We start from the raw sequence: 23,589 nt of genomic DNA on the forward strand, positions 1-23,589 counted from the left end.
TAATGTGATAACATCAAACTGCAGTGCGTTTGATTTATCCTTTTGGCTGAGTAACAGAAAAATTGCCAAAAATATCTAATTGTCAGTGGTTTCTACAACCAGTAAAATAATCATTAGCATATGAGTTTCTATTAAATCTTAAATAACCACAGTTTACATTATCTGGGAGGAAGTTTGAATATTGGGCAAATAGTTGATGTTTTGAAATCCCTCATGTGGGTACTTGAACTAAACTTTCTATTTTGAAAGCAGGCATTTCCAATACTTCAGTTCACTTAGTTGATTTTAAAAAAATACATAGCAAGAGACTTCTAAAGGCAAAATAAGTCAAGTGAAGTAACACCATGGCTAAACCTTTTAAAGTTAATGGCAATTTCACAAACCTCATTACAACATTTTTCTCTTGATCTATGCTTGATAGTGTAAGCAAATCGGTTTAAACCGCAACAAGATCAAGTCCCGATTAGCAGAAATATTTCAACAACCCCACAGTCTGTGGTAACAAAGGATGGAATTTCACTGCCATGTTTTATGGAAGAAATTGGAGAAAATTCCAGCGAATTATTTAACCCATTTTATCAGATGCAGGCCAAAACGCAGCAGTTACTGTTGTTTGAAAAAAAGAGATGAAATTCTGTAATGATTAGAATCACATCTTTGAAATTCTCAGTCATCACTTTTCCTGTGGAAAGACTTAACTATGTTAGTATAGCAATCCATTTGCTTTTGTCCCCTATTCAAAAAGAGCAGCAACTCAAAATCACTGCCCGGCTGAATTTACATATCTAAGACTAATGTGGCATAAATCATTAAATAAGGAACACCATGACTTTAATCAGCTTCAAAATTCCAAAAGAGAAAAAAAAATACTGATCCCATGAGAACCACAGCAGCTTGTCTACTCCTGAATAACGTACAGCAAATATATCAAAAGTGCAATTTTGTTTTACCTTTAGTGTACAGCAATAAATTATATTAAACAGAATGATTTATTACAATCCCCTTAATCTGTATTCTGTTTCAGAGCACAAATATTTTACAATATAAAAATCCCATTGTGTTCTTCTCCATACTGTGAAATATGATCTTTTTATATGGCTTTGATAAATAATCTGCTTGGACGTTTCAGGACATTAGGAGCACCATATGACCTGGAGTACTTGATTAACTTAAATCAAATGTTTACATTGCAATGTTTCATATTATATCACCATATTATAAGTTTAAAATTTATATTTCTTTATTAAATCTGTAATTCCTCTTATCACTTCTCATACAGTAAAACACCATCTGGACTTTGCACTGTAACAGTTTAAATGGACTTGACACTTAAGCAGAGATGCTCAAGTGTGCACTTCTTACTTCAAAGAACAGCCTACTGTACGAGCACTGCCAGTGTGGAGAATTCACTCACACATCTCCCATAGCCTTTTTTTCCCCAAAAAAAAACAACTTCAGGCTGTGAACAATAATTAAATACTAATCCTCAGATCCACAACTCCCAACAGAGAAAGATTCCAATAACAGCTGATGCCATCTCTGGGTCTTGCAAGGGTGCATGCCCCTAGAGAGCAGTGCCGCTTGCTGTAATTTTAATTTCTTGTAGATTACTTTGGAGCTTAATTTCAAGTTGGAAATGGTTCAAGAATGTTCTTTGCCTGCCAAGTATACACAGAACTGAACTGCTTCTTTTTTCCCCTCTATAGACACACTCCTTTGCAACAGCCTGGACACCTCAACTCTCAACACGTGTATTATTTTACAGATTATGGGTGGTGATGCACTGCCTATCGGTGCATCATCAAACATTACCCATTTTGTTCAATTTACATGCCTTGCACCTTAGATGCTTTGGCAAAGGTTTCAAAATAAAATTAACATTGAAAGAAAAGCACTATTTACTCAGGAGTGAGTTTTCTACTTGAACAGTATCAACATCACAGATATTCCTCACAACCAAAAGCATTGTAGTGTACAAAATACATGCTTTAAAACGGAAGTTACTCTCTTCTATTGAATAGCAGTCATTTAGCGTTTCCACAGATTCATGGGAAAGAGGTAGAAGTCAGGGTGTTTTAAAACATGTTCTACTATAATTTTGCTGTTTTCACTGTTTGGCAGGAAAACTGCGAGTGGAAGGACTGAAATAGCATAAAACAATTTGAACACTTCAATTACAGAAAGAGATTGATCAGCCTGTCTCTGCTTACCATTAGCGTTCTTGCCACAGATAAGATGTTCGTACGGCTGCAGGAGTCCCCAGAGCTCAGCGTCATTGTTGATACACATCTCCAGCATTTCTGCTGACAGCTCCTGCCTGCCGTCATGTAACCCTCCACTTCCTCCCTCGGAGCCATGCCCCGCTGCTACTCTGATCCCAATCTCCTCCAGCAGACTCTCCATGCAGGCAGCCAAAGAAATAGCGGCATACTCGTGTACTCGAACAGAGACTCTGGTGTCCACCATCCATCGAAAGAAGTGCCCCACTGAGAAAGTAAGGCCACACCTGAAAGCATTGACAGAAACGATATTAACATGTCAATCCAAATCTGATCGGCATGAACTAATGACAGCATCACTCAAAATCGGGTACACATCACTCAACTTCTGGAAATAATTTCAATTTCGGAAACTTGCCAATTTCCTTCAAGTACATATCTAGCTTTTCAATATTGACCCTTGCTCAAATTATCAAATGATCAATAACTCACAATAAAGTAGGCCATTTGGCCCATTGTTTTTGTGCCAGTCACAAACGAGCTATCAATCCCATCTTCAAGCACCAAGTTTGCAACCCTTTACAGGGAGAGCACTGCACTGAGTGTAGAAATGTTTCCTCATCTCCTCTCTAGTCCTAGTCCCCTGCCTTTTCGTCTTTCTTGTAAGGTAAATCAATTCACCTGACTTGCACGATCTAGGCCCCTCTTAATCCTATGTTCTGTAACTTGATCAAATTTACCCTCAATTTTCTCTCTTCCAAAATAAAGAGCCCTGGATTTTCCAATCTATCTTCAAGGCTACAATTTCTCGTTCCTGTTAATTCTCTGCAATCTCCTCCGCATCCTTTTTAGTGCATCTTTTCTATACAAAGGTATGCAGTATTTGAACAGGCCATAACAAGTATTATGTACAGTTACAACATAACTCTCTGCCCTTGCATGCAATGCTTCGGCTAATAAAGACAGCTATGTTTTTTCTTTTAAAACCACTTACTGGTCCCACTACATTTGAGGATCTGTAGACAAACACTTCACATCGTTTATTGCATATGCCCTTATCTTGTTGAATCTCACCAAATATGTTACCTCTGGGGGAAAAAAAAAATCAATTCGCTATTTTTCCACCCAATTATATTGTCCTGGACTCTGAAACTTTCCTCAATATTGTCAACAAATTTGTATCATCTGTAAGCTTCTTTATTGCTCCCACTATACCACAAGGGAAAGCATTGGCAACAGATTTCCAATCGCAAAAACGCCCACGAGCCACTATCCTTTACTGAATCTCCAGCCTTTCACATCCTGAGCAGCCTGCAACACGGAAAGCTTGTCAAAGGTCTTGCTAAATTCCACATTGGCTACATGAAAGACACTAGCACCTTCAACCCTCCAGTCACAGCTTAATTTGGATGTGAAGCATAACAGTACTGGAAGTGAATATCAGGACTGATTACTTTGCATTTCACCAAGACCACAAATTAACTATAATAAATGAGTAACTGCACTCTACAGTGAGAAATCCATACTGCTTAATGTTTCTCATTCTAGGTTTTAAAGGAAATAGGCAAGTATGCTGAAGACTGAAATTATTGCATCTGTACAATTCATTTGTTTTGGGAGCTCTTCCTTCAGGATGGAAAGCTATGACCAACATTCTGCTATTAAGCAAAGGTGTGAAGGAGGAACTAGAGAATTACTGATTCAACATCTGTTGCCACAAAACTAGTAGATTTATGATTAAGGATAGACTGAACATGTTCTTTGACATTTTCAGTTCGATCCAAAGAAAAGCCACATGGATTTGTGCAAGGCAGGTCGTGACTGACAATACTGTTTTTATTAGAATAGGAGACTCGAGCAGTGGACAGGGAAATATTTAATGAAATTATCAAGTCTATTTAAATAAAGTACCAAATAAGAAACTGCTAATGGAGCTAATGGACATTAAGATGCCCAAGAAAAGAAGGGCGAGCTTGTCGTCACTGATACCTGGACTCGGAACACACACACTTACTGCTCAGTCATACATTATTTTACATGTGCCCAAAGAGAACAACATGGCCCCTGTCACCACACTGCTCTGAATTCTGAACAGAGAAATGTCATTTTTATACAGAATTTGTGAACAGTTACAGATTTTAACCATTTGGTAAATTATGCATGTTTGAATTCCTTGAATTCCTTACCTGCAAGAACAATCACCATTCACAAAACAGGTCAATGTAGAAACTGACCACCATTGATACGTTGGAGTTAGTAAGCAATTGTCCCTTATTTGGTGTGCGCACTCTGGATTGCTCATCTCATCTCTAGACCCCTGGAATGCCAAGGGAGGCTATGCTCTTCAAAGACCGGTCTTGTCTGGGCCATCTGCACCAGCTACAGCCTATCATTGCCTGGATATTATGTCGACCCTTGACTTACCACAACTTCTACAAGCTGCTTCAATGACTATCACCCAATAGCACTCACTGATAATGTGATGAAGTGCTTTGAGAAGCTGGTCATGGCTACAATTAACTCTGGCTTGAACAAGCACCTGGACCCGCAGTAATCTGCCTCCTACCACAACGGCTCTAGAGCGATGCGATCCCAAAGGCTCTCCACTCGGCCTTGGACTACTTGGACAGCAGCAATACCCACGTTAGGCTGCTGTTTACTGATTACAGCCCAACATTCAACAGCAACACACACAAAATGCTGCTGGAACTCAGCAGGCCAGGCAGCATCTATGGAAAAGAGTCAAAAGTTGACGTCACAGGCCAAGACTCTTCTTCAGGAGCATCATTCCCTCGGTACTAATCAACAAACTTCAAAACCTGTGTCTTCCACTTCTTCTTCTGTGAATGCTGGAAAATATGGTGTCATCCACTTAAAATATCTAAATTACCTTCCAAACATTGAAAAACTAGACACAATGAAAGACTCCAAATGGTTTTGGGGCTCATATTTAGCTACAGAAAGTAATCAAAGGTACTAACAAAATGCAGACCATGACATACAGAGGGCTTCGATAGAAGGATGAACAGTTATGCTGCAGCTATACAACGCTCTAGTTGGATCACACTGTGAATACCCATTGGAAGCACTGAGCACCGCAAGGTCTTTCATCTGGAACATTAACTATGTTTCCCCTTCCACAGATGCTGCCTGGACCACTAAGTATTTCTGCAATCTTCAATTTTTATTTCGGATTTCCAGCATCTGCAGCTTTATTTAACTGGGAAATTTAATAATGGCTTTGATGCATAGATTTACCAGAATCATTACAGGTCTCAGGTTTATATTACTTTGGATGTACAGTACTGCACAAACTAGGGTTATGTTCTCCTGAATTTAGAACAGTGAAATGTTTAACTAAGCCTTCAAGATGTGGTAGAAGGGAATCATTTCCACCTGCTGAAGAGTCCAAAATCTGGAATCAGGCCTTTCAGGATGAATATCAGAAAACATTTCAAGCTTTACGAAACGTAATTAGAAATAAGTGATCACTGCTTTTGCATTAAAAGGAGAACAGGATAAAAGTTGCTCCAAGAATCTCCTGTCTGGGTAGATCAGATTCGGAGAGCAAGTGGCCTATTCCTGTTGCAATGCAAGTCTCAATATTGTCCTTCCATAGTTAAGGGGGTGAGTCTGTAACTATCCTAAATTAAAAAGATTATAGTTTCCTCTCTCTGTGACCTAACTGAAAGATTTAAATTATTTTTCTCTCAGAAAACACACCTAAAATTGCTCCACGTTGGTGATCCAGCACAGCCATTTCCACAATTTGCTGTATTATTAGACCACAAGACATAGGAAAAGAATTAGGCCATTCAGCCCATCGAGTCTGCTCCAACATGGCTGATCATGGACCCCACTCAACCCCATACACCTGCCTTCTCGCCATGTTCTGTGATGCCCTGACCCACAGACTTGGCCTCCACCACAGTCCATGGCACAGCATTCCACAGATTAGCACTCTCTGGCTAAAAGAAAATTCCTCCTTACCGCTGTTCTAAAAGGTCGCCCCTTAATTTTGATGCTGTGCCCTCTAGTTCTGGAAACGAAACATCCTCCCCACATCCACCTTATCTAGTCTTTTCAACATTTGGTAGGTTTCAATTAGATCCCCCTTCATTCTTCTAAATTCCAGTGAGTAGAGGCCCAAAGCTGTCAAATGCTCCTTATACATTAACCTCTTCATTCCCAGAATCATCCTCATGAACCTCCTCTGGACTCTCTCCAATGACAATACATCCTTTCTGAGGTATGGGGCCCAAAACTGTTGACAATTGTCCAGTTGGAGCCTGACTCGTGTCTTACAAAGGCTCGGTATTATCCCCTTACTTTTAAGTTCTATTCCCCTTGAAATAAATGCCAACATTGCATTTGTCTTCTTTACCACAGACTCAACCTGTAAATTAACCTTCTGGGAGTCTTGCACGAGGACTCTCAAGTCCCTCTGCACCTCTGATGTTTGAACTATCTCCCTATTTAGATAATTGTTTCTTTTACCAAAATGCAATATCATACATTTCCCAACACTGTATTCCATCTGCCATTTTTTTTCTGCCAATTCTTCCAATTTGTCTAAGTCCTGCTGCAATTGCATTGCTTCCTCAGCACCACCTGCCCCTCCACCTATCTTTGTATCATCCACAAACTTTGCCACAAAGCCGAGAATTCCATTATCTAAATCATTGACAATGTGAAAAGTAGCAGTCCCAATACTAACCTGAGGAACACCACTAGTCATTGGCAGCCAACCAGGAACGGCCCCTTTTATTCCCACTCACTACCTCCTGCCTATCAGCCGCTCCTCTATCCATGCCAATATCTTTCCTGTAATGCCATGGGATTTTATCTTTGTTAAGCAATAAACTTAACTTGTTGTAACAAACTATTTAATGTCTGTTTCAGAAATGGAAATTGACTCTGAGAAAGCTCTTTAAGAAATGGAAAGCAAAATATTTTATTGCCATTAAATAAAAACAGAAACATTTTCAGTCTTGTTGATAGTTAAAATGCCACAGACAGCACATATAATTATAACAATGTTGTAACAGAAGCTAACTGTGGCAATATGGATATCTCATGTTGAGTTGCTGAAGAATCTGAAACCGTTCCTCTGCACAATGTTTTCATTCAAAATGTCATAAATTAGAAGCCTTGATCATTTTAAACAGTATCACATTGCAAAGCATTTTAGGTAAATAATAGTTTATTGCTTTGTAAAAAGCATCTCCCTTATTATTATTTCAGTACTTTGCCACTTCTATTGATATTGTCCAGTGGCATAGAATTAATGGGACCAAAAAACTTCATAATATTAGGGAGTCAGTGAATTTGTTTGCATTGCAAAAAAAAGGGGTAACTACGTATTTGCAATTACTGCATTGACGCTAATCCACTACCTGGCTGATATTGATTCACAGCACAGAAAAATGTTCATCCCCCAAGTTGTGCTTTATGATTTCATGGGCGATAATATAAAATGATGACTTTAGAACTGCACGTGTCTCACAGATGATATTACTTGAATCTTTCTAATTTTAACCAGGGAAAACTAAAAATAAAACAATGGTATGCTTGAAATCGCTCCTCAAAAAAAGCTCAGCACAAATAAACATAAATCACACAGTATTTCTATTAACATTCATTTTGCCACGGGACTCAAAGAGATTAATGACGGAAAACCATTTGCTTGAGGGATGCGCTGATCAATGGTGGGACTGTGGTGGATTTGCTGAAGGTAGTAGATATTTATAAACTTGCATTTGGGATCATTGCCAATTTTAACTTACAAAGCTGATACTTCTCGTAGCTGAAGATTTTTCATAAATGAAAACACTCAATTTTATTCTACAGTGAAATAACAATACCCCAAAGTCAGCCATAAATAAAAATCAAAACTTACAGCAACTAACATCAAAAGTCAAGCTCCATCAGTCAAATTAGTGCGTGTATAGTTCGTGATTTGGATTACAGTAAAACCTTCACCAATGCAAGGGATTTCGTGTGTAAGGAAAGTGAACTGTTTCTCTTTATCATCTTCTTTCCTCTCCCCCCCCCAAAAAAAACTGTCAACATCGGGAGCCATGAGACATGGGGGCAGGCTTGGGCCGTTCAGCCCATCGAGTCTGCTCCGCCATTCCACCAAGATTGTTCCCGGATTCCACTCACACCTGCCTTCTCGCCATAACCTTTGATGCCCTGACCAATTATGAAGCTATCAATTTTCGCTTTAAATATACTCTCAGCCTTGGCCTCCACAGCTGTCTGCGGTGCAGCATTCCACAGATTCACTACTCTCTGGCTAAAAAAAAAAATCCTCCTTACCTCTACTTGGTTGCAAAGATCTCTCTTATCTGCCATGGTCTAATCCACACAGCTGGTGGCCTCAGTGAGGTGACTAATTTAGCTTAAAATATGGGGCACTGTAAGAAACTGGGATCTACGTGCCTTCCTTTTCACACAGATCCTTGAATGCCTGCAGTGAACGTATATAGAGCTGACGTTTGAACTGACAGCACCTTTGGACGATTTAACCTTGCCCACCTGGAACAACATTTTAAATTACACTCAGCATATCTATTCGACGGCAGGGAAACAGTACCGAAAGCAGTAAGTACCTGGAACTCTTGCTTTTCCTCAGCCTATCTCCAGCGCTCATGTTGTAGAGGGACAGAGCTTTTACTGAAGCAGAGATACAGCTTTCGGACAAGGACCAGGACAGGATGAGCCTGATGGCGCTCTGGACCTCGAACTTGGTACACTTACAGTGCACGACGCTCAGCCGCTGCGCCTCCCTGGAGATCCTGATCAGAGCTCTCCTCAATAAGAATGACAGTCTCCTGACAGCATCCTGGGAGAAGAGCTTTCCGCACTCTCCGGGTCTTCCTTTCTTCAGAATCTGCCCAATGTCCTCGTCGGTCCATGGGAACTCCTCCAGTTCCGGGAGCCGGGGGCATTTGAAGAAGATATCGTTAATCTCCGGGTCCTCCGGCAGGACCGTGTTGACCGTATCCCAGCTGTTATTGCGGCTATTCATGGAACCAGAAAGATACCACCAGTTCCCTCTGTTGTGTGCTGCTTGGAAGGCTTGAGAGTTCGATCTGGAAGAGAGACTGAGAGATCTGCAAGAATCCCCTGCCCCATAACCCGAGTCCAGAGTCAGATCCTCCAGCGTCTTCAATGTGGAGTTGTACAATCCCGCCATTGTGCGAGGCGCGCAGTTTGGAACTGCCAGCACAAGTCCAAGCCAAGTCAACTCGGATGGGGTGCTATCCAACTCTTCTTCAAGACATAAAGCACAGTGCGTGTTCCAGGACTGCAACGCGGCGCACCGTGCTGGAAGGAGATCAGCTGTGAAGCGGAGGATCAGTCTGCAGCTGCCCTCTTTGCTTGCGGCTCTTAAATGATCCAAATCAGCGAACTTCTCCAAACTTCACCGTCCGGTCACTTGTGAGAGGACGATTAAAGAAAACGTTCACTTGTCATCTGCACAGCCCTTTCGTTTCTTTTTACCAAAGTATACAGAAATTGTAACTGCGCCTTCTGTGCAACTCGCGGACCCTTTAACTCGCTTCACCGAACTTCTGTCCACTGCTGCAAGTGCCAAAACATTATATTCTTTTCTTCTTCCAAAGTTAGTGTTTTATTCAAAATTATTACATCTTTTAAAGAGTTAGCGTCTGTATTCTTACAAATGCCGTGCTACCTTTTAATACACGATTTTGTTACAACTACCCTGTGCCACACACTCCGCTGGCTGGCGGCTGCGTGAGCCTGGAGCTGGAGAATTCCAGGGTGGGCCGCAAGAAATATCAATCACAAGCCTCCAACCAATCGGACTGCAGAATGCAAATTAAAACTGCGAGAGTTGGCCAATCATAAAATAGTGTCTTTGCGTGTGTCAGGGGAGAGGGAGACGGGGAGGCAGAGCGACGGGATCAGATAAACGAGGGTGCATCTGACCGCGTAATGTGGGTGCAATCGATTCTCGATCGTCAGCTCCCAAAAGATTCCGATAGGAGGAGTTGCAGCTTTAATTTACTTTAAAGCGCGACGTAGTAGTTTTGGAGAGTAATCACTGTTCATCGCAGACAATTTTGCACTGTAAGCTCCCATTAACGGAAACGAGCTAATGGACCAGATAAACTGTGTCTCTGATGTCGACTGGCCACAATCCTGTTGGATATTGAATAGCACCGTGAGCCTGATGGGATCCCCTATAGTGACTCGTTTACGAGGTGCAGCCTGGTCGTGCAGAACAGATTGGTAATAAATTGAAACATTCACTCTGGTTTCTGTACTCAAGGCTCCGAGATTGGACTCTTGACACACAACGGATTCCTCCTCCTCGAAATAATCGTGATTCCTGATTGTACTCCTTCACAGGCGATTCGCATTTATATTGATTAGCGATCTTTCAAATAGAAAACTGAGGTCTTTCATAGATTCCATTGTATTTCTCTGATTTACTGCGCATACCCGCAAGAAAATGAATCTCAGGTTTGTATATGGTGATATATATGTACCTTAATAATAAAATTTCTTTGAACTTTGAATCCACTATTGCATTAATTATGTACCCCCCCCCCCCAACACATACACACAGCTCCATGAGTCAGAATCGGCTGAGAGTAATGCCAGGAATTGGTGATTATTATTTATTATATTTTTTATGAGAAATACCACATGGAAAAGCCCTTCCAGCTCACTGCCCAGCAACCCACCTATTTAACCCCAGCCTAATCACAGGACAATTTAACCTACTGATCGTTAGGTCTTTGGACTTTGGGAGGAGGCTGGAGCATCCACAGGAAACCCACGCATTCATGGGGAGAACATACAAACTCTGATCACCGAATTGAATTCTGAACACCAAATGCCCCAGGCTGTAATAGTGTCGCTATAACCGTGCACACTATGGTGGTGGGTTCACAGATGGGAGTGAAATAAGGTGGATGCAAACAATCAACAGAATATATCATAGAATAAACAAATTATCATCATCCAGAATATAGTTTGCATGTGGATCTTATGTCAGAACATTTTAGATGCAGATAGAGTTGCCAATTTGCCTTGGATCAAATCGAATGCTGTTTGTGCAAAAATGTTACATTTTTTGAAACTTTTTTTTCTTAAGGCCAACTTCCGTCTAAAATGCACTGTCAATTTTGAATGTAACATTAACTGTAAATACTGACACATATGGCTCAGGTTTAACATTGTGGAGTTACACAGGAATGACTGGGGGGGGGTTCATCACTTCATAAACAGAAGGGATTCTGCAGGTGTCGGAAATCTTGAGCAAAATCCACAAGATACTGGAGAAACTCAGCAAGTCAGGCAGCATCTATGGAGGGGGATAAACAGTTGACGTTTTGGGCCGAGACCCTTCATCATGCACAGAAGTTAGTGCATGTTGGTGTGTGTATTCCAGATGAATGGGGTTATCAAATCTGGCAAAATTCTTGTCAAGTCACAACGTCCTGATGGAGGGCCCTGACCCAAAATTTCGACTGTTCATTTCCCTCCATAAGTGCTCCCTGACTCAATGACTTTCTTGGTATGTTGCTCCCGATTTCCAGCATCTACTGTCTCTTGTGTCGCCACCTGTAAGATCTGGCCATGCGACACCTGCAATTATAGTACTTATAAAGTTTATCTTTATTCATAGATTCATAACATTTTATTTTATGTGGGAAATACTAAAAGTTATGAGACCAGCTGTGAACAAACTAAGAAAGGAATCTGATGTCAGGAAAGGAGATAAGCAAATAAACGTGGGCCAGTTTGCAGTGGAAATCTAGAGCTGGGGAGAACCTTAATATCCAACAATAACTCAGAAACTGCACCATTATAATGTAGTACCAGTAAATGACACCATCCTTCCATTTTCTTTTACAATCCATTCATAACTGTAGTAATAAAGTGCACCCCTCTATTATCTTACCTACAACATGCAAAAATTATAGAATCTGCTGGCATTTGTCCCTCATTCAAACAAGACTCTTCTGTGCTGAATATGATCTGATCAGGCTTGCCAGTTGAGAGGAATTTTAGAGCCTGCTTATCTCTGTCTTTCTCTCTCCTTTCATAGATAAACCATTCACGTCAGTGCGGTGTTTACTTTGGCAGGTTGTTCTGCAGCTCTAAAGCCCGATTTCAGGCTTGCCTCAGCCCATCTACAACCAAAACCACTAGTTTCTGCTACTCTCCTGCTCTGCTGGCTGGCTACCCAGTCTCCAACCTTCAAAATCCTCAGCTCCTGCCAGAGCCTTGCCTGTAACGTATCTCATTATTCAATCTTTGCTTGTTTACTCTGGCTCCAAGTCTCCTGAAGGCTCAAATTTAAAACTCTCATCTAAATCTCTGCATGATCTTGACCTACCCTAAAGGGAATAGACTTAACATTGTTTTCTGTAATTTAGTTGGATATCCAGTAGTTCCCTCATGCAATAAAACCTGTCAATGTCTGTTTCAAAGATTTCAGTCCATTCAACGTTTACTACAGGGCTGTGCTACCCAACCAGAGTCTAATGGTACATTACTGCCTGCATCAGGTTGGGTTGGGTGATACCATAAATAATTTGCAACATTTTAGTGAAATGACTTCCACATTTCCGTTATTGTTATTGACTCTGGCTTTGGTCTCACCCAGTAAGGGTTATGCATTGAATCGTCTATGTCTCACTATTTGCAGTTCCTGTCCTAAATCTCCCCATTTTGCAATTCTATCCCCCCTTTAAAATCCTCCTTATCCATGTGTGTTGTCTCAACATCCATAGTATCCAAGACATCTTCAAGGAGCGGTGCCTTTGTCCAACATTAAGGATCCTCACCACCCAGAACATGCCCTCTTCACATTGTTACTGCTGGGAAGGAGGTACCAAAGCCTGAAGGCACACACTCAGCTTCCCCTCTGCCATCCGATTTCTAAATGGACATTGAACCCATGAAAACTACCTCACTATTTTTTTATTTCTGTTTTCTTTGCTCTGCTTATTTTAACTTAACTATTTAACAGACATATATATACTTAATGTGTGGGCACGTGGCCAAGTGGTTAAGGCATTCGACTAGCGACCTGAAGGTCACGAGGTTGAGCCCCAGCCGAGGCAACATGTTCTGTCCTTGAGCAAGGCACGACAACCACACATTGCTCTGCGATGACGCTGCGATGAAGCTGTATTGGCTCTTGCCCTTCCCTTGGACAACATCGGTGTCGTGGAGAGGAGAGACTTGCAGCATGGGAAACTGCAGGTCTTCCATACAACCTTGCCCAGGCCTACGCCCTGGAGAGTGAAGACTTTCCAGGCACAGATCCATCGTCTCGCAAGACTAACAGATGCCTTATATACTTGATGTAATTCAGTTTTTTTCCTATATTTATTTAAATGTATTTCATATATCGCATATTCCATGGCATTTGCCGGCAATATTTAACCCGATTCTGAGTTTGCCAATTTGAAATGACAGTAAGAAATCTTGAAAGTTAAGATAACAGAAAAAAATCAAATTTGTTAAAAATGATCTGTGCAAATCCTGATCCTATCATAAAAATTCTCAACATTGTAGCATTTGTTCAGAATTCAAATGCTAAAATATGATCACTATTTTATTGTATAAAGTGCCCATTTTCCATTATTAGTAAGATGGATGGATAATGTAAGCAAATTGTGAAAGAATTTAGAAGTATGTCACAAGAACTGTAAATTGATATATTACTTACACTAGAATGTAATACACTAGAACGACATCCAATGAGCCTCAAGCTCTAAGAAATAATAAATGAAAGTAGCCCCCCCCCCCCACACCTTCACAACTACCTAGTGGAGATTTTTGGCTCCTAAAGTTACCTGGTTTTGAAACGTGCAGTTTCTTTCAATTATCAGCTTGTAGGATTTAATTATGACAGCTTGTTGGATCCTGGAGCTCTGGGTAATGTATTCCATATGAGATGTGGGAAATGATGTTTCACAATGAAGCTGGCCTTGCAGAAACTAGCATTGATGTATTGTCTTCATAGTAAAATATAAGCACGTAATGAAATCTTTGGTAAGCAACCAATGTCTTGGTCACAGAGAGAAATGTTTGAAGGAGCTTCTCAAAAGCAGGAGAAGAGGATTTGGAAGAGATTTCAGAGTTTAGGCCCTAAGCAGCTGATATTCAGGCAATGGATATTGTGGATGAACACGAAACTCCAAAAAAGATTTTGGAGAGCTGAAGAAGATTACAAAGATTGGACGGGATATCCATGGAGTGATATGCGCATAAAACTAAAGATTTTAATGAAATTTAGGACCAGAGTCCTCCAAGAGGGCCACAAGCTTGTTGTTGGTTTTGCAGGCTTGCGTGTCTCAATGACCTGGACTGCAATGCTGGCTGGAGTCAACACTTTATGGTAGGGTCACCCATGCCAAACAGGTTCAAGGGTAGTGGCCAGACTAAGTGGGGTCCACTGGTCCTCCAGGTTCGGAGGTTCAGCTCCGGGCTAGCAACCCTGACTGGTAAAATAAAACTGTTAAGGAAACAGCAATGGAGAATCCTTCTACATTTGAGTGCAATGGTATTCCGGAGTCTCCACCCAGGACTTGCGTGACCATCAGTAGTGAAAGTCGAGAGGAGGCTACTGACACAATGAAGACTGCCAGAGATGGAGGACCTCCTGTCATAAGGGGGGCGCTGGGAGTGGACCCAAATGCAAGACACAGACACTGAAGTACTAGGAACAGGACTTGGTGAGTCAAGCAAGCAAGGGAAGTGAGGAAGAAACGACACTGGACATTGGCACAGGCCCTGGACAAGACTAGGATGCAGGGCCTGGCTAGGACATGGATAAAAAACATGGAAACCGGACAAGGAACGAGGGACAAGGAGCCTGGGCTAGAACTCTGAGCCAGAGACTGGACAGGGACCCGGAACCTGGGTCTTGACTCTGGCTCAAACCCCGGATCTAGGCGAGGACAGGACGTGCTACAGGACGAGGAGTGGCAACAGGACTGGACATGAGACTCCTGGACAGGACGAGGGAACTCCAGCACCGGGCTGGGCAAGGTACTCCTTGGCCAAGCGAGGCACATGGACAGGATGAAAACACAAAGCGTTGACTTGGTCGAGGGAGAACAGGAACGCAGAGCCGGGACCCCTTCTTGGGAACAGATCTCAGGGCCGGGGCTCTACACAGAGTCAGGACCCCTCCTAGGGAGCAGAATGTAGGGCCGGGACTCATACACAGAACACTGAGAGACAGATCTTCATTCAAGGTAGCGGTAAATGGCCAGACCTACCTAGCGGAGGCAAGGGCACAAAGAGATGGTTCCCAACACAAGGTAGCAGCAAACAGCCGGACCTACACAGCGGAGGCGTGGACACAAACGAGGCTTCAGAAGGAGGAGGAAGGGAAGGGAACAGTCCAGCAACTGAAGCTGAACCCAGGAGCTGTTTATGTAGCCAGCCCAAAATGGGAATCATGTGCCTCAATTAAGGCACAGAACAGGACAAGAGAAAACTGGAAAACCTGGAATAAGGAATGGTGGACCGGACTGTGAACCAGAATGCGGACTTCACAGACTGGACCATGACACCTTCATTGCTGCCGTAAGCGCCAGTGGTGTAATGAGCAGTAAAATAAAATAAGGCATAGGAAATGAAGGTAAGCAAGGGTGGCACGGTACCGCAGCAGTTAACACAATTGATTTACAGCACCAGTGATCTCCAATCAGATTTCCATTCATGCCACTGTCTGTAAGGAGCTGGTACATTCTCCCCGTGACCACGTGGGTTTCCCCCAGATGCTCTGGTTTTCTCCCACATTCCCAGGGTATATGTTTAAGGCTAGTGAGCTGTCGGGATGCTATGGTAGGAATGGCCAAAGCTCAATGTGAAGCCAAGTGGAACATTAATGTTGTCGTATGGTTCATCTTTAGGTTGTGGCTCATAAGTGTTAGAAGCTAAGTTTATACACGGGGATTAATGACACCAAACGTTTTACCTTTACAAAGATATAAGTTGATCATATTTCCATTCTGAGGATTAGGCGTGGGATCACATTTCTGACACGTTTCACTTGCTTTGGTGAAATTTTCAGTCTATTTTCACTCTGTATTCTTTGACTGTCCAAATTTGCATATAAGTTACCTGACAAAAGTAGTGTATTTCCAGTCCTCTCCATTTGCAGCAAATACCATTTTCATCAGTGGAAACTGCAACTAGGCAAAGGACATTTCAAGGTAGATAAAGAGGTTTTGTCTCATTTTCAGCAGGTTAATACGAAAGGTTTGTTTCACATTGAATGTGAGTAGATTTGCTCACCAGTACGTTTATTGCCTTACATTTGCACTAAAGGAAATCTGACAGGGGCATCAGTTCCCTGAAGGAGACTGCCCTTTTTTGCAAGCTTGGTGGAAAGGCAGGCAGGGGAGAAACAGTGAGAGTAATATCACTAAATAATGTTAAGTTCATTCTCCTGTTATCCCCTGCAGTGGCCCGATGGAAAAACTGCACAGTTCTGCCAGTGTTAAACAGTAACTTTCTAATGGCTGCAATGTGTGGGTCTCGGAAGACGATTCCTCAGGGCCCCCAGGCTGCATTCTGTACTTTAAATGAGGAGGAGGCAGCGCCAGTATCCTGGGACGTCGCTCTGGGGCATGTGGCAATATTTAATTAAATCTGGCAAATGCTCCACTGATACTTTACCTCAGATATGACTGCAAAAGTGTAGGTTGAAGAATGACGCAATGTAAAGATTGTTGCTTTAAGTTTATCTAGTGCTTGAATAATGAAGGTATATCAAATATGAGCAGTTTTGGGTCACTAATCTAAGAAAGGACGTGCTGGCATTGGAGGGTGTCCAGAGCAGGTTCACAAGAATGATCCCGGGAGCGAAAGGGTTAGCATATGAGAAGCGTTTAGATGTTCTGGGCCAGTACTCTCTGGGGTTTAGAAGAATGGGGAGGGTCTCAGTGAAACGCATCGAATATTAAAAGGCCTAGATGAAGTGGGTGTGGAGGAAATGTTTCCAGTAGTGTGACCAGGGGGCACACAGACTCAGAATAGATGGACGTCCCTTTAGAACAGAGAGGAGGAGGAATTTCTTTAATCTGAGGGTGGTGAATTTGTGGAATTTATTACTGCAAATGGCTGTGGAGGCCAGGTTATTGGGTATATTTAAATTAAATTGTAATTTATTGCTTTTTAATTATGTATTGCACTGTACTGCTGCTGTAAAGCAACAAGTTTCACGATATATGCCAGTAACATTAAACCTGATTCTGATCCTGATGTCTTACGGTCTTACGTGTTCAAAATGAGTGGAGCGACCCCTAACATATTATTCTGTCGTATGCAATAAGCGAATTAACTCTGTTAAACAATAATATTACCACCTATAACAACATGGCTTCAGTTGTGCCAGTATAAAGTGGGATGAAGAAAGGCTTTCATTTTAAACTAGCAGAAACATGAGCAGGAAAACAGCATTGTCTTCAGTTCCAATACTTGAGCAATTTAAACGTAATTTTACAGAGAATTTGGAATTCCTCAATATTTTCCGACGGGATAAAGTTGCATATTTCTGTCTAACGGAAACTAAATTAGCTTGATTATTAAGCCGAATTTCCCGGCGTCCAACCATTCCAATTCCTATCCCCATTCTCTTCCGACATGTCGGTCCGTGGCCTCCTATTCCGCCATGATGAGGTCATATTCGTCATGGTAGCTCCAACCTGATGGCATGAACATTGATTTCTTCATCTTCCAGTAAATTTTCTCCTTACCCTTCCCTCTTCTTCGCTTTCCCACTCTGCCCTCTTAGCTCTTCTCCTCACCTGCCTGTCACCTCCCCCGGTGCCCCGCCTCCTTCCTTTTCTCCCATTATCCACTCTCGTCTCCTCTCAGATTCCTTTGTCCCCAGCACTTTGCCTCTTTCACTCGTTACCTCCCAGCATTTTATCTCATCCCTCCTCCCCCACCCACCCAACACCTCCTATCTTGTCCTCTTTTCCCTTCCGCAACGTTCTTTCCTCCTTACTTTCCAGTCCTGATGAAGAGTCTCGGCTGGAAACATTCCCATAGATGCAGCCTGATCTGCTGAGTTACACCAGTATTTTGTGTGTGTTGCTCTGGTTTGATTATTTTACCAGTGATGAATTACTAGACTGCATGTATGTTTCTTCCACTATCCATCAGTATTCTTTTCCCTTAAATTACAATGTAGCATAAGGAAGTAGATTGCATTGATAAAATGTACCAAGTATTTTAAAGTTTTCGTTGTCACACTTTCACTATGCAGTACAGTACATGCTTTGGTGTTCGAGATTACTTGCCTTTATTAGTAGAAAGCGCTGTGTTAAACTGCCATCTAGTGGACAAAGTTGATATAACTGACTGAAGGTTAATTAGCACCTTGCAGGATCTGAAATATAAACAACAGGAATTCTGCAGATGCTGGAAATTCAAGCAACACACATCAAAGTTGCTGGTGAACGCAGCAGGCCAAGCAGCATCTGTAGGAAGAGGTGCAGTCGACGTTTCAGGCTGAGACCCTTCGTCAGGACTAACTGAAGGAAGAGACAGTTAGTCCTTCAGTTAGTGTCCTGACGGAGGGTCTCGGCCTGAAACGTCGACTGCACCTCTTCCTACAGATGCTGCTTGGCCTGCTGCGTTTACCAGCAACTTTGAGGATCTGAAATATTGCAGTTTGTATGTTTGTAAGTACTTGTATTAATAGGATTGAAAAGAACAGCCAATACTAAATATCTAGAGTATATTTTGCTGTGCCTGCAAAGCTAAGATTTAAACCTGACTCACTTATTTTTGACGACTAAAATTAAAGTATAAAGTGATGTTTCCTGATGTACTTTTTCAAATACAGCGGATTTCGGTTAATGGGGACACATCAGAACCAGTACATTTTAGCCCAAGTTTCATGGATATAGTTTAAAAAAGGTAAACTTCTGTTTTACAGAGTAACAAATTATGTATTTAAATGAAATACAGAACAAATTGGAACACTACCAGTATTACTACAGTACTATAAAACAGTAGTAGTTCCTTATAGTTATCGATGGACAAATTCATCCACTGTATGCTGCCGTGTTCTTTTGATTGACTGTAAATCAGTGCAGACACCAAGTACAGATAATGGACTGCCTTCATTGCCTTCCTGCATGAAGCAGTGTCACAAATTCTGCATCAGTCAGCCCAAATGAAAAACATAACACAAGCACACACAACTGATGTTATTTAAAAACTGTTCACTCTAAGCAGAGTGTAGTTTCCAATGGCCATACAAGTGCACATGACTGACGCTGGCTAGATACAGAGGCATCCTCCAAATCTTCATTTTCATTGTAACATTCAAGGTGATTGTTGATACCTTCATAGTTGATAACTTGCTGAAGTAGTGAAATTGAAACATCACACACAAAATGCTGGAGGAACTCAGCAGGCCAGGCAGCATTTATGGAAAAGAGTATTGTCGACGTTTCAGGCCGAAACCCTTCACCAGTCCTGCCGAAGGGTTTCAGCCCGAAATGCCGACAATACTCTTTTCCATGGATGCTGCCTGGCCTGCTGAGTTCCTCCAGCATTTTGCGTGTGTTGCTCATATTTCCAGCATCTCCAGGTTATCTCTTGTTTGTGAAGTAGTGAAATCGTTTTATTTTCACTCCTGGCCGTTTCTGGCATCCCCAAGCCTGAATGCTTGAAACTACAGTGAGTAAAACAGTTCTGAATTGTCGATCTGTTTATTTCTCACCAACTATCAGTGACAAAAATCATTGCTTTTGGAACACAAACAAATGTAACTGATGTGATTTAAAAACTGATTGCTCTAAGCATGTTGTAGTTTCTATTGATTACACAAGTGCATGTGACTGATGCTAGTTAGAAATTGTTTGGTAACTGTCTCCTGTCCCAGTGAAGCAGCATGGCATCCCAAATAAACAAAGGAAGTCCTGGCTATTTTCTTGATTAGAGTCATAGAGTCCTAGAGAAGTACAGCACAGGAAAAGGCCCTTTGGCCCACGAAAGTCCATGTCAAAACCATTTAAACTGCCTGCTCCCATCGACCTGCACTGGGACCATAGATCACCATACTCCTACAATCCATGTACCTATCTGTACGTCTCTTAAATGTTGAAATTGAGCTTGCGTGCAGGCAGTTCACTCCACACCCTCGTGACCCTCTGAGTGAATAAGTTTCCTCTCACGTTCCTCTTCAACTTTTCACCTTTCACCCTTAACCCATGACTTCTGATTGTAGTCCCACCAAAAATTAGTGGAAAAAGCCTGCTTGCATTAAACCTATCTATATCCCTCATAATTTTGTATACTTCTATCAAATCTCCTCTCAGTCTTCTACATTATAAGGAATACAGTCCTAACCTATTCAATCTTTCCGCTTAACTCAGGTCCTTCAGACTTGGCAATACCCTTGTAAATTTTCTCTGTACTCGTTCAAATTTGTTTACATTTTTCCTGTAGGTAGGTGACCAAAACTGCACACAATAACCACGATTAAGCCTCACCAACATCTCATACAACCTCAACATAACATCCCGTCTCCTGTATTCAATGCATTGAATTATGAAGGGCAATGTGCCAAAAGCTTTGTTTATAACCTCACCTACCTGTATTCCCAGATCCCTTTGTACTTCTACACTCCTCAGTGCCCTGTAAGTCTCTGTGTATTACCTACCCTGGTTAGTCCAAACAAACTGCAAAATCTCACACATGTCTGCTTTAAGTTCCATCGACCATGTTTCAGTCCATTTTTCCAGCTGATGCAGATCCTTGTGCAAGCTATGATAGCCTTCCTCGCTGTCCACTACACCCCCAGTTTTGGTATCATCTGCAAATATTCTGATCTAGTTGACCACATTATCATCCAGATCACTGATATGAATGACAAACCGCAGAGGACCCAGCACCGATCCTTACAGCACACCACTGGTCACAGGCCTCTAGTCTGAGAGACAAACATCTACTACCACTCTGTGGCTACTCCCACAAAGTCAATGTCTAATCCAATTTAATACCTCATCTTGAATGCCGAGTGACTGAATCTTCTTGACCAACCTTGTCAAGTGCCTTGCTACGGTCCATGTAGACAACATCCACTGCCATGCCTTCATCCGATTTACTGATAACTTCCTTGAAAAATTCTATAAGATTGGTTAGACGTGACCTACGTGCAGGAAGCCATGCTGACTACTCTTATTCAGTCTATGACTAGTCAAATACTTGTATATCTGGTCCCTGAGAATACCCTCCAATAACTTTCCCACAATTGATGTCAGACTCACCGGCCTATAATTTCCTGGTTTATGTTTAGAGCCTTTTTAAAATAGCAGACCAACTTTGGCTATCCTCCAATCCTCTGCTACCTCTCATATTGCTAAGGATAATTTAAATATCTCTACTAGGGCCCTGACAACTTCTGCATTTACCTCCTGTAGGGTCTGAGGGAACACCTTGCCAGGCCCTGGGGATTTACCCACACTGATTTTCCTCAGGATTACAAAGACCTCCTTCTCTGTAATCTGTACAGGATTCATGAAGTTGATGCCACTTTGCCTCACTTCTATAGATTCTGTGTATGTCCCCTGAGTAAATACAAATGCAAAAACATTATTTAAGATTTCCCTCATTTGATTTGGTTCCACACGTGGATTACCATTCTGGTCTTCCAGAGGACTAACTTTGTCCCTTACAATGCTTTTGCTCTTAACATATCTGTCAAATCTCTTAGGATTGTCTTTCATGTTGTTCTGCTAGAGCAACTTTATGCCTTCTTTTAGACTTCTTGATATCTATATTTACTGTTCTTTTGTATTTCTTATGCTCCATAAGAAACTCATTTGTTCCTACCTGCCTATGGATGCTATGCATCCCTTTTTTTCCCCTCTTAACCAGGGTCTCAATATCTCTTAAAAACCAAGGTTCCCTATACTTGTTATTTTTACTTTTTATTCTGACAGAAACATACGAGCTTTGTACTCTCAAATTTTCACTTTTGAAGGCCTCCCACTTACCAACAATACCTTTGCCAGAAAACAGCCTGTTCCAATCCACACACCAGATAATTTCTGATACCATCAAAATTGGCCTTACTCCAACCTGCAGACCAGACCTATCTATTTGCATATTTACTTTGAAACTCATGGTATTGTGGTCCACAAATTTCTGTCACCTGATCTATTTCGTTCCCTAATAGCAGATCCTGTATTGCACGCTTTTTCATTGAGACTTCTATGTACTGATGAAGGAATCCTTGCTGAACACATTTGACAAACTCTATCTCATCTAGTCCTTCTATAGTATGGGATTCCTAGTCAATATAGGGAAAGTTAAAATCACCTACTATAACAACCTAGTGTTTCTTGCGACAGTCTGTGATCTCTCTACAGATTTGTTCCTCTAAACCCTTAGGACTGTTTAATATAGCCCCATTAATGTGGTCATACCTTTCTTATTTCTCAGTTCCACTCACTAGACAAGTTCTCCAGTGCGTCCTGACGGATCACTGCAGTGACATGTTTTCTGACAAGTAACACCACCCCTCCTCCTTTAATCCCTTCTGCCCTGTCACGTCTAAAACAATGGAACCCTGGAACACTGAGTTACCATTTCTGCCCCTCCTGCGACCAAGTCTCACCAATGGCTATGACGTCATAATTCCAGGTGTCGATCTATGTCCTGAGCTCATCCACCTTTCCTATGATACTTCTTGCATTGAAATATACACCGCTTGGGACACTAGTAGCAGCATGCTCAACCTTTAGATTCCAGACTTTGTTTGAGATCTTACCAACATTTGTCTCCACAATCTCACCACTAACTGTTCTGGCATTCTGGTTCTCATCCCTCTGTAACTCTGGTTTAAACTGTGCCGTGCAGCATTAGCAAACCTTCCTGTTAGAATATTAGTCCCCTCCCCAGTTCAGGTGTGACCATCACTTCTAAACAGGTCCCACCCACATTCCCTAGAAGAGAGCCCAATGATCTAAAAATCTTATGCCCTCTACACCAACTCCTTAGCCATTTGTTAAACTGTATAATCTTGCCAGTTCTGGCCTCACTAGCACGTGGGTAGTAATCCTGAGATCACAACCCTGGAGGTCCTGATCTTTAACTCAGCACCTAACTCCCTGAACTCCCTATGCAGAACCTCATCACTCCTACTACCCATGACTTTAGCACCTACACGGACCACGACTTCTGGCTGTCCACCTTCTCACTTGAGAATGTTGAGGACTTGGTCCCAGGTGTCCCAGACCTGACACCTGGGAAGCAATATACCACCATGGAATCTCACTCACAGAACCGCCTTTCTGTTCACCTAACGAACACATCCCCTATCACCACAGCTCACTCC

General features: G+C 41.9%; 1 protein-coding gene across 1 annotated transcript in view; it reads right to left on the minus strand.

Annotated features, from left to right (window-relative positions):
* abtb2b (ankyrin repeat and BTB (POZ) domain containing 2b) overlaps positions 1–9,984 on the minus strand; it is a 230,527-nt gene extending 220,543 nt beyond the window's left edge. The window contains exons 1-2 of the mRNA XM_072272660.1: positions 8,834–9,984; positions 2,211–2,506 (exon numbers count right to left, since the gene is read on the minus strand). Of these exons, the coding sequence (XP_072128761.1) occupies positions 2,211–2,506; positions 8,834–9,420 (883 nt within the window). The 5' untranslated portion in view covers positions 9,421–9,984. The remainder of the gene's footprint in view (positions 1–2,210; positions 2,507–8,833) is intronic.
* Positions 9,985–23,589: the final 13,605 nt, after the last annotated feature.

This window comes from Mobula birostris, chromosome 11 (assembly GCF_030028105.1).
Source record: "Mobula birostris isolate sMobBir1 chromosome 11, sMobBir1.hap1, whole genome shotgun sequence".
Classification (NCBI taxonomy): Eukaryota; Metazoa; Chordata; class Chondrichthyes; order Myliobatiformes; family Myliobatidae; genus Mobula; species Mobula birostris.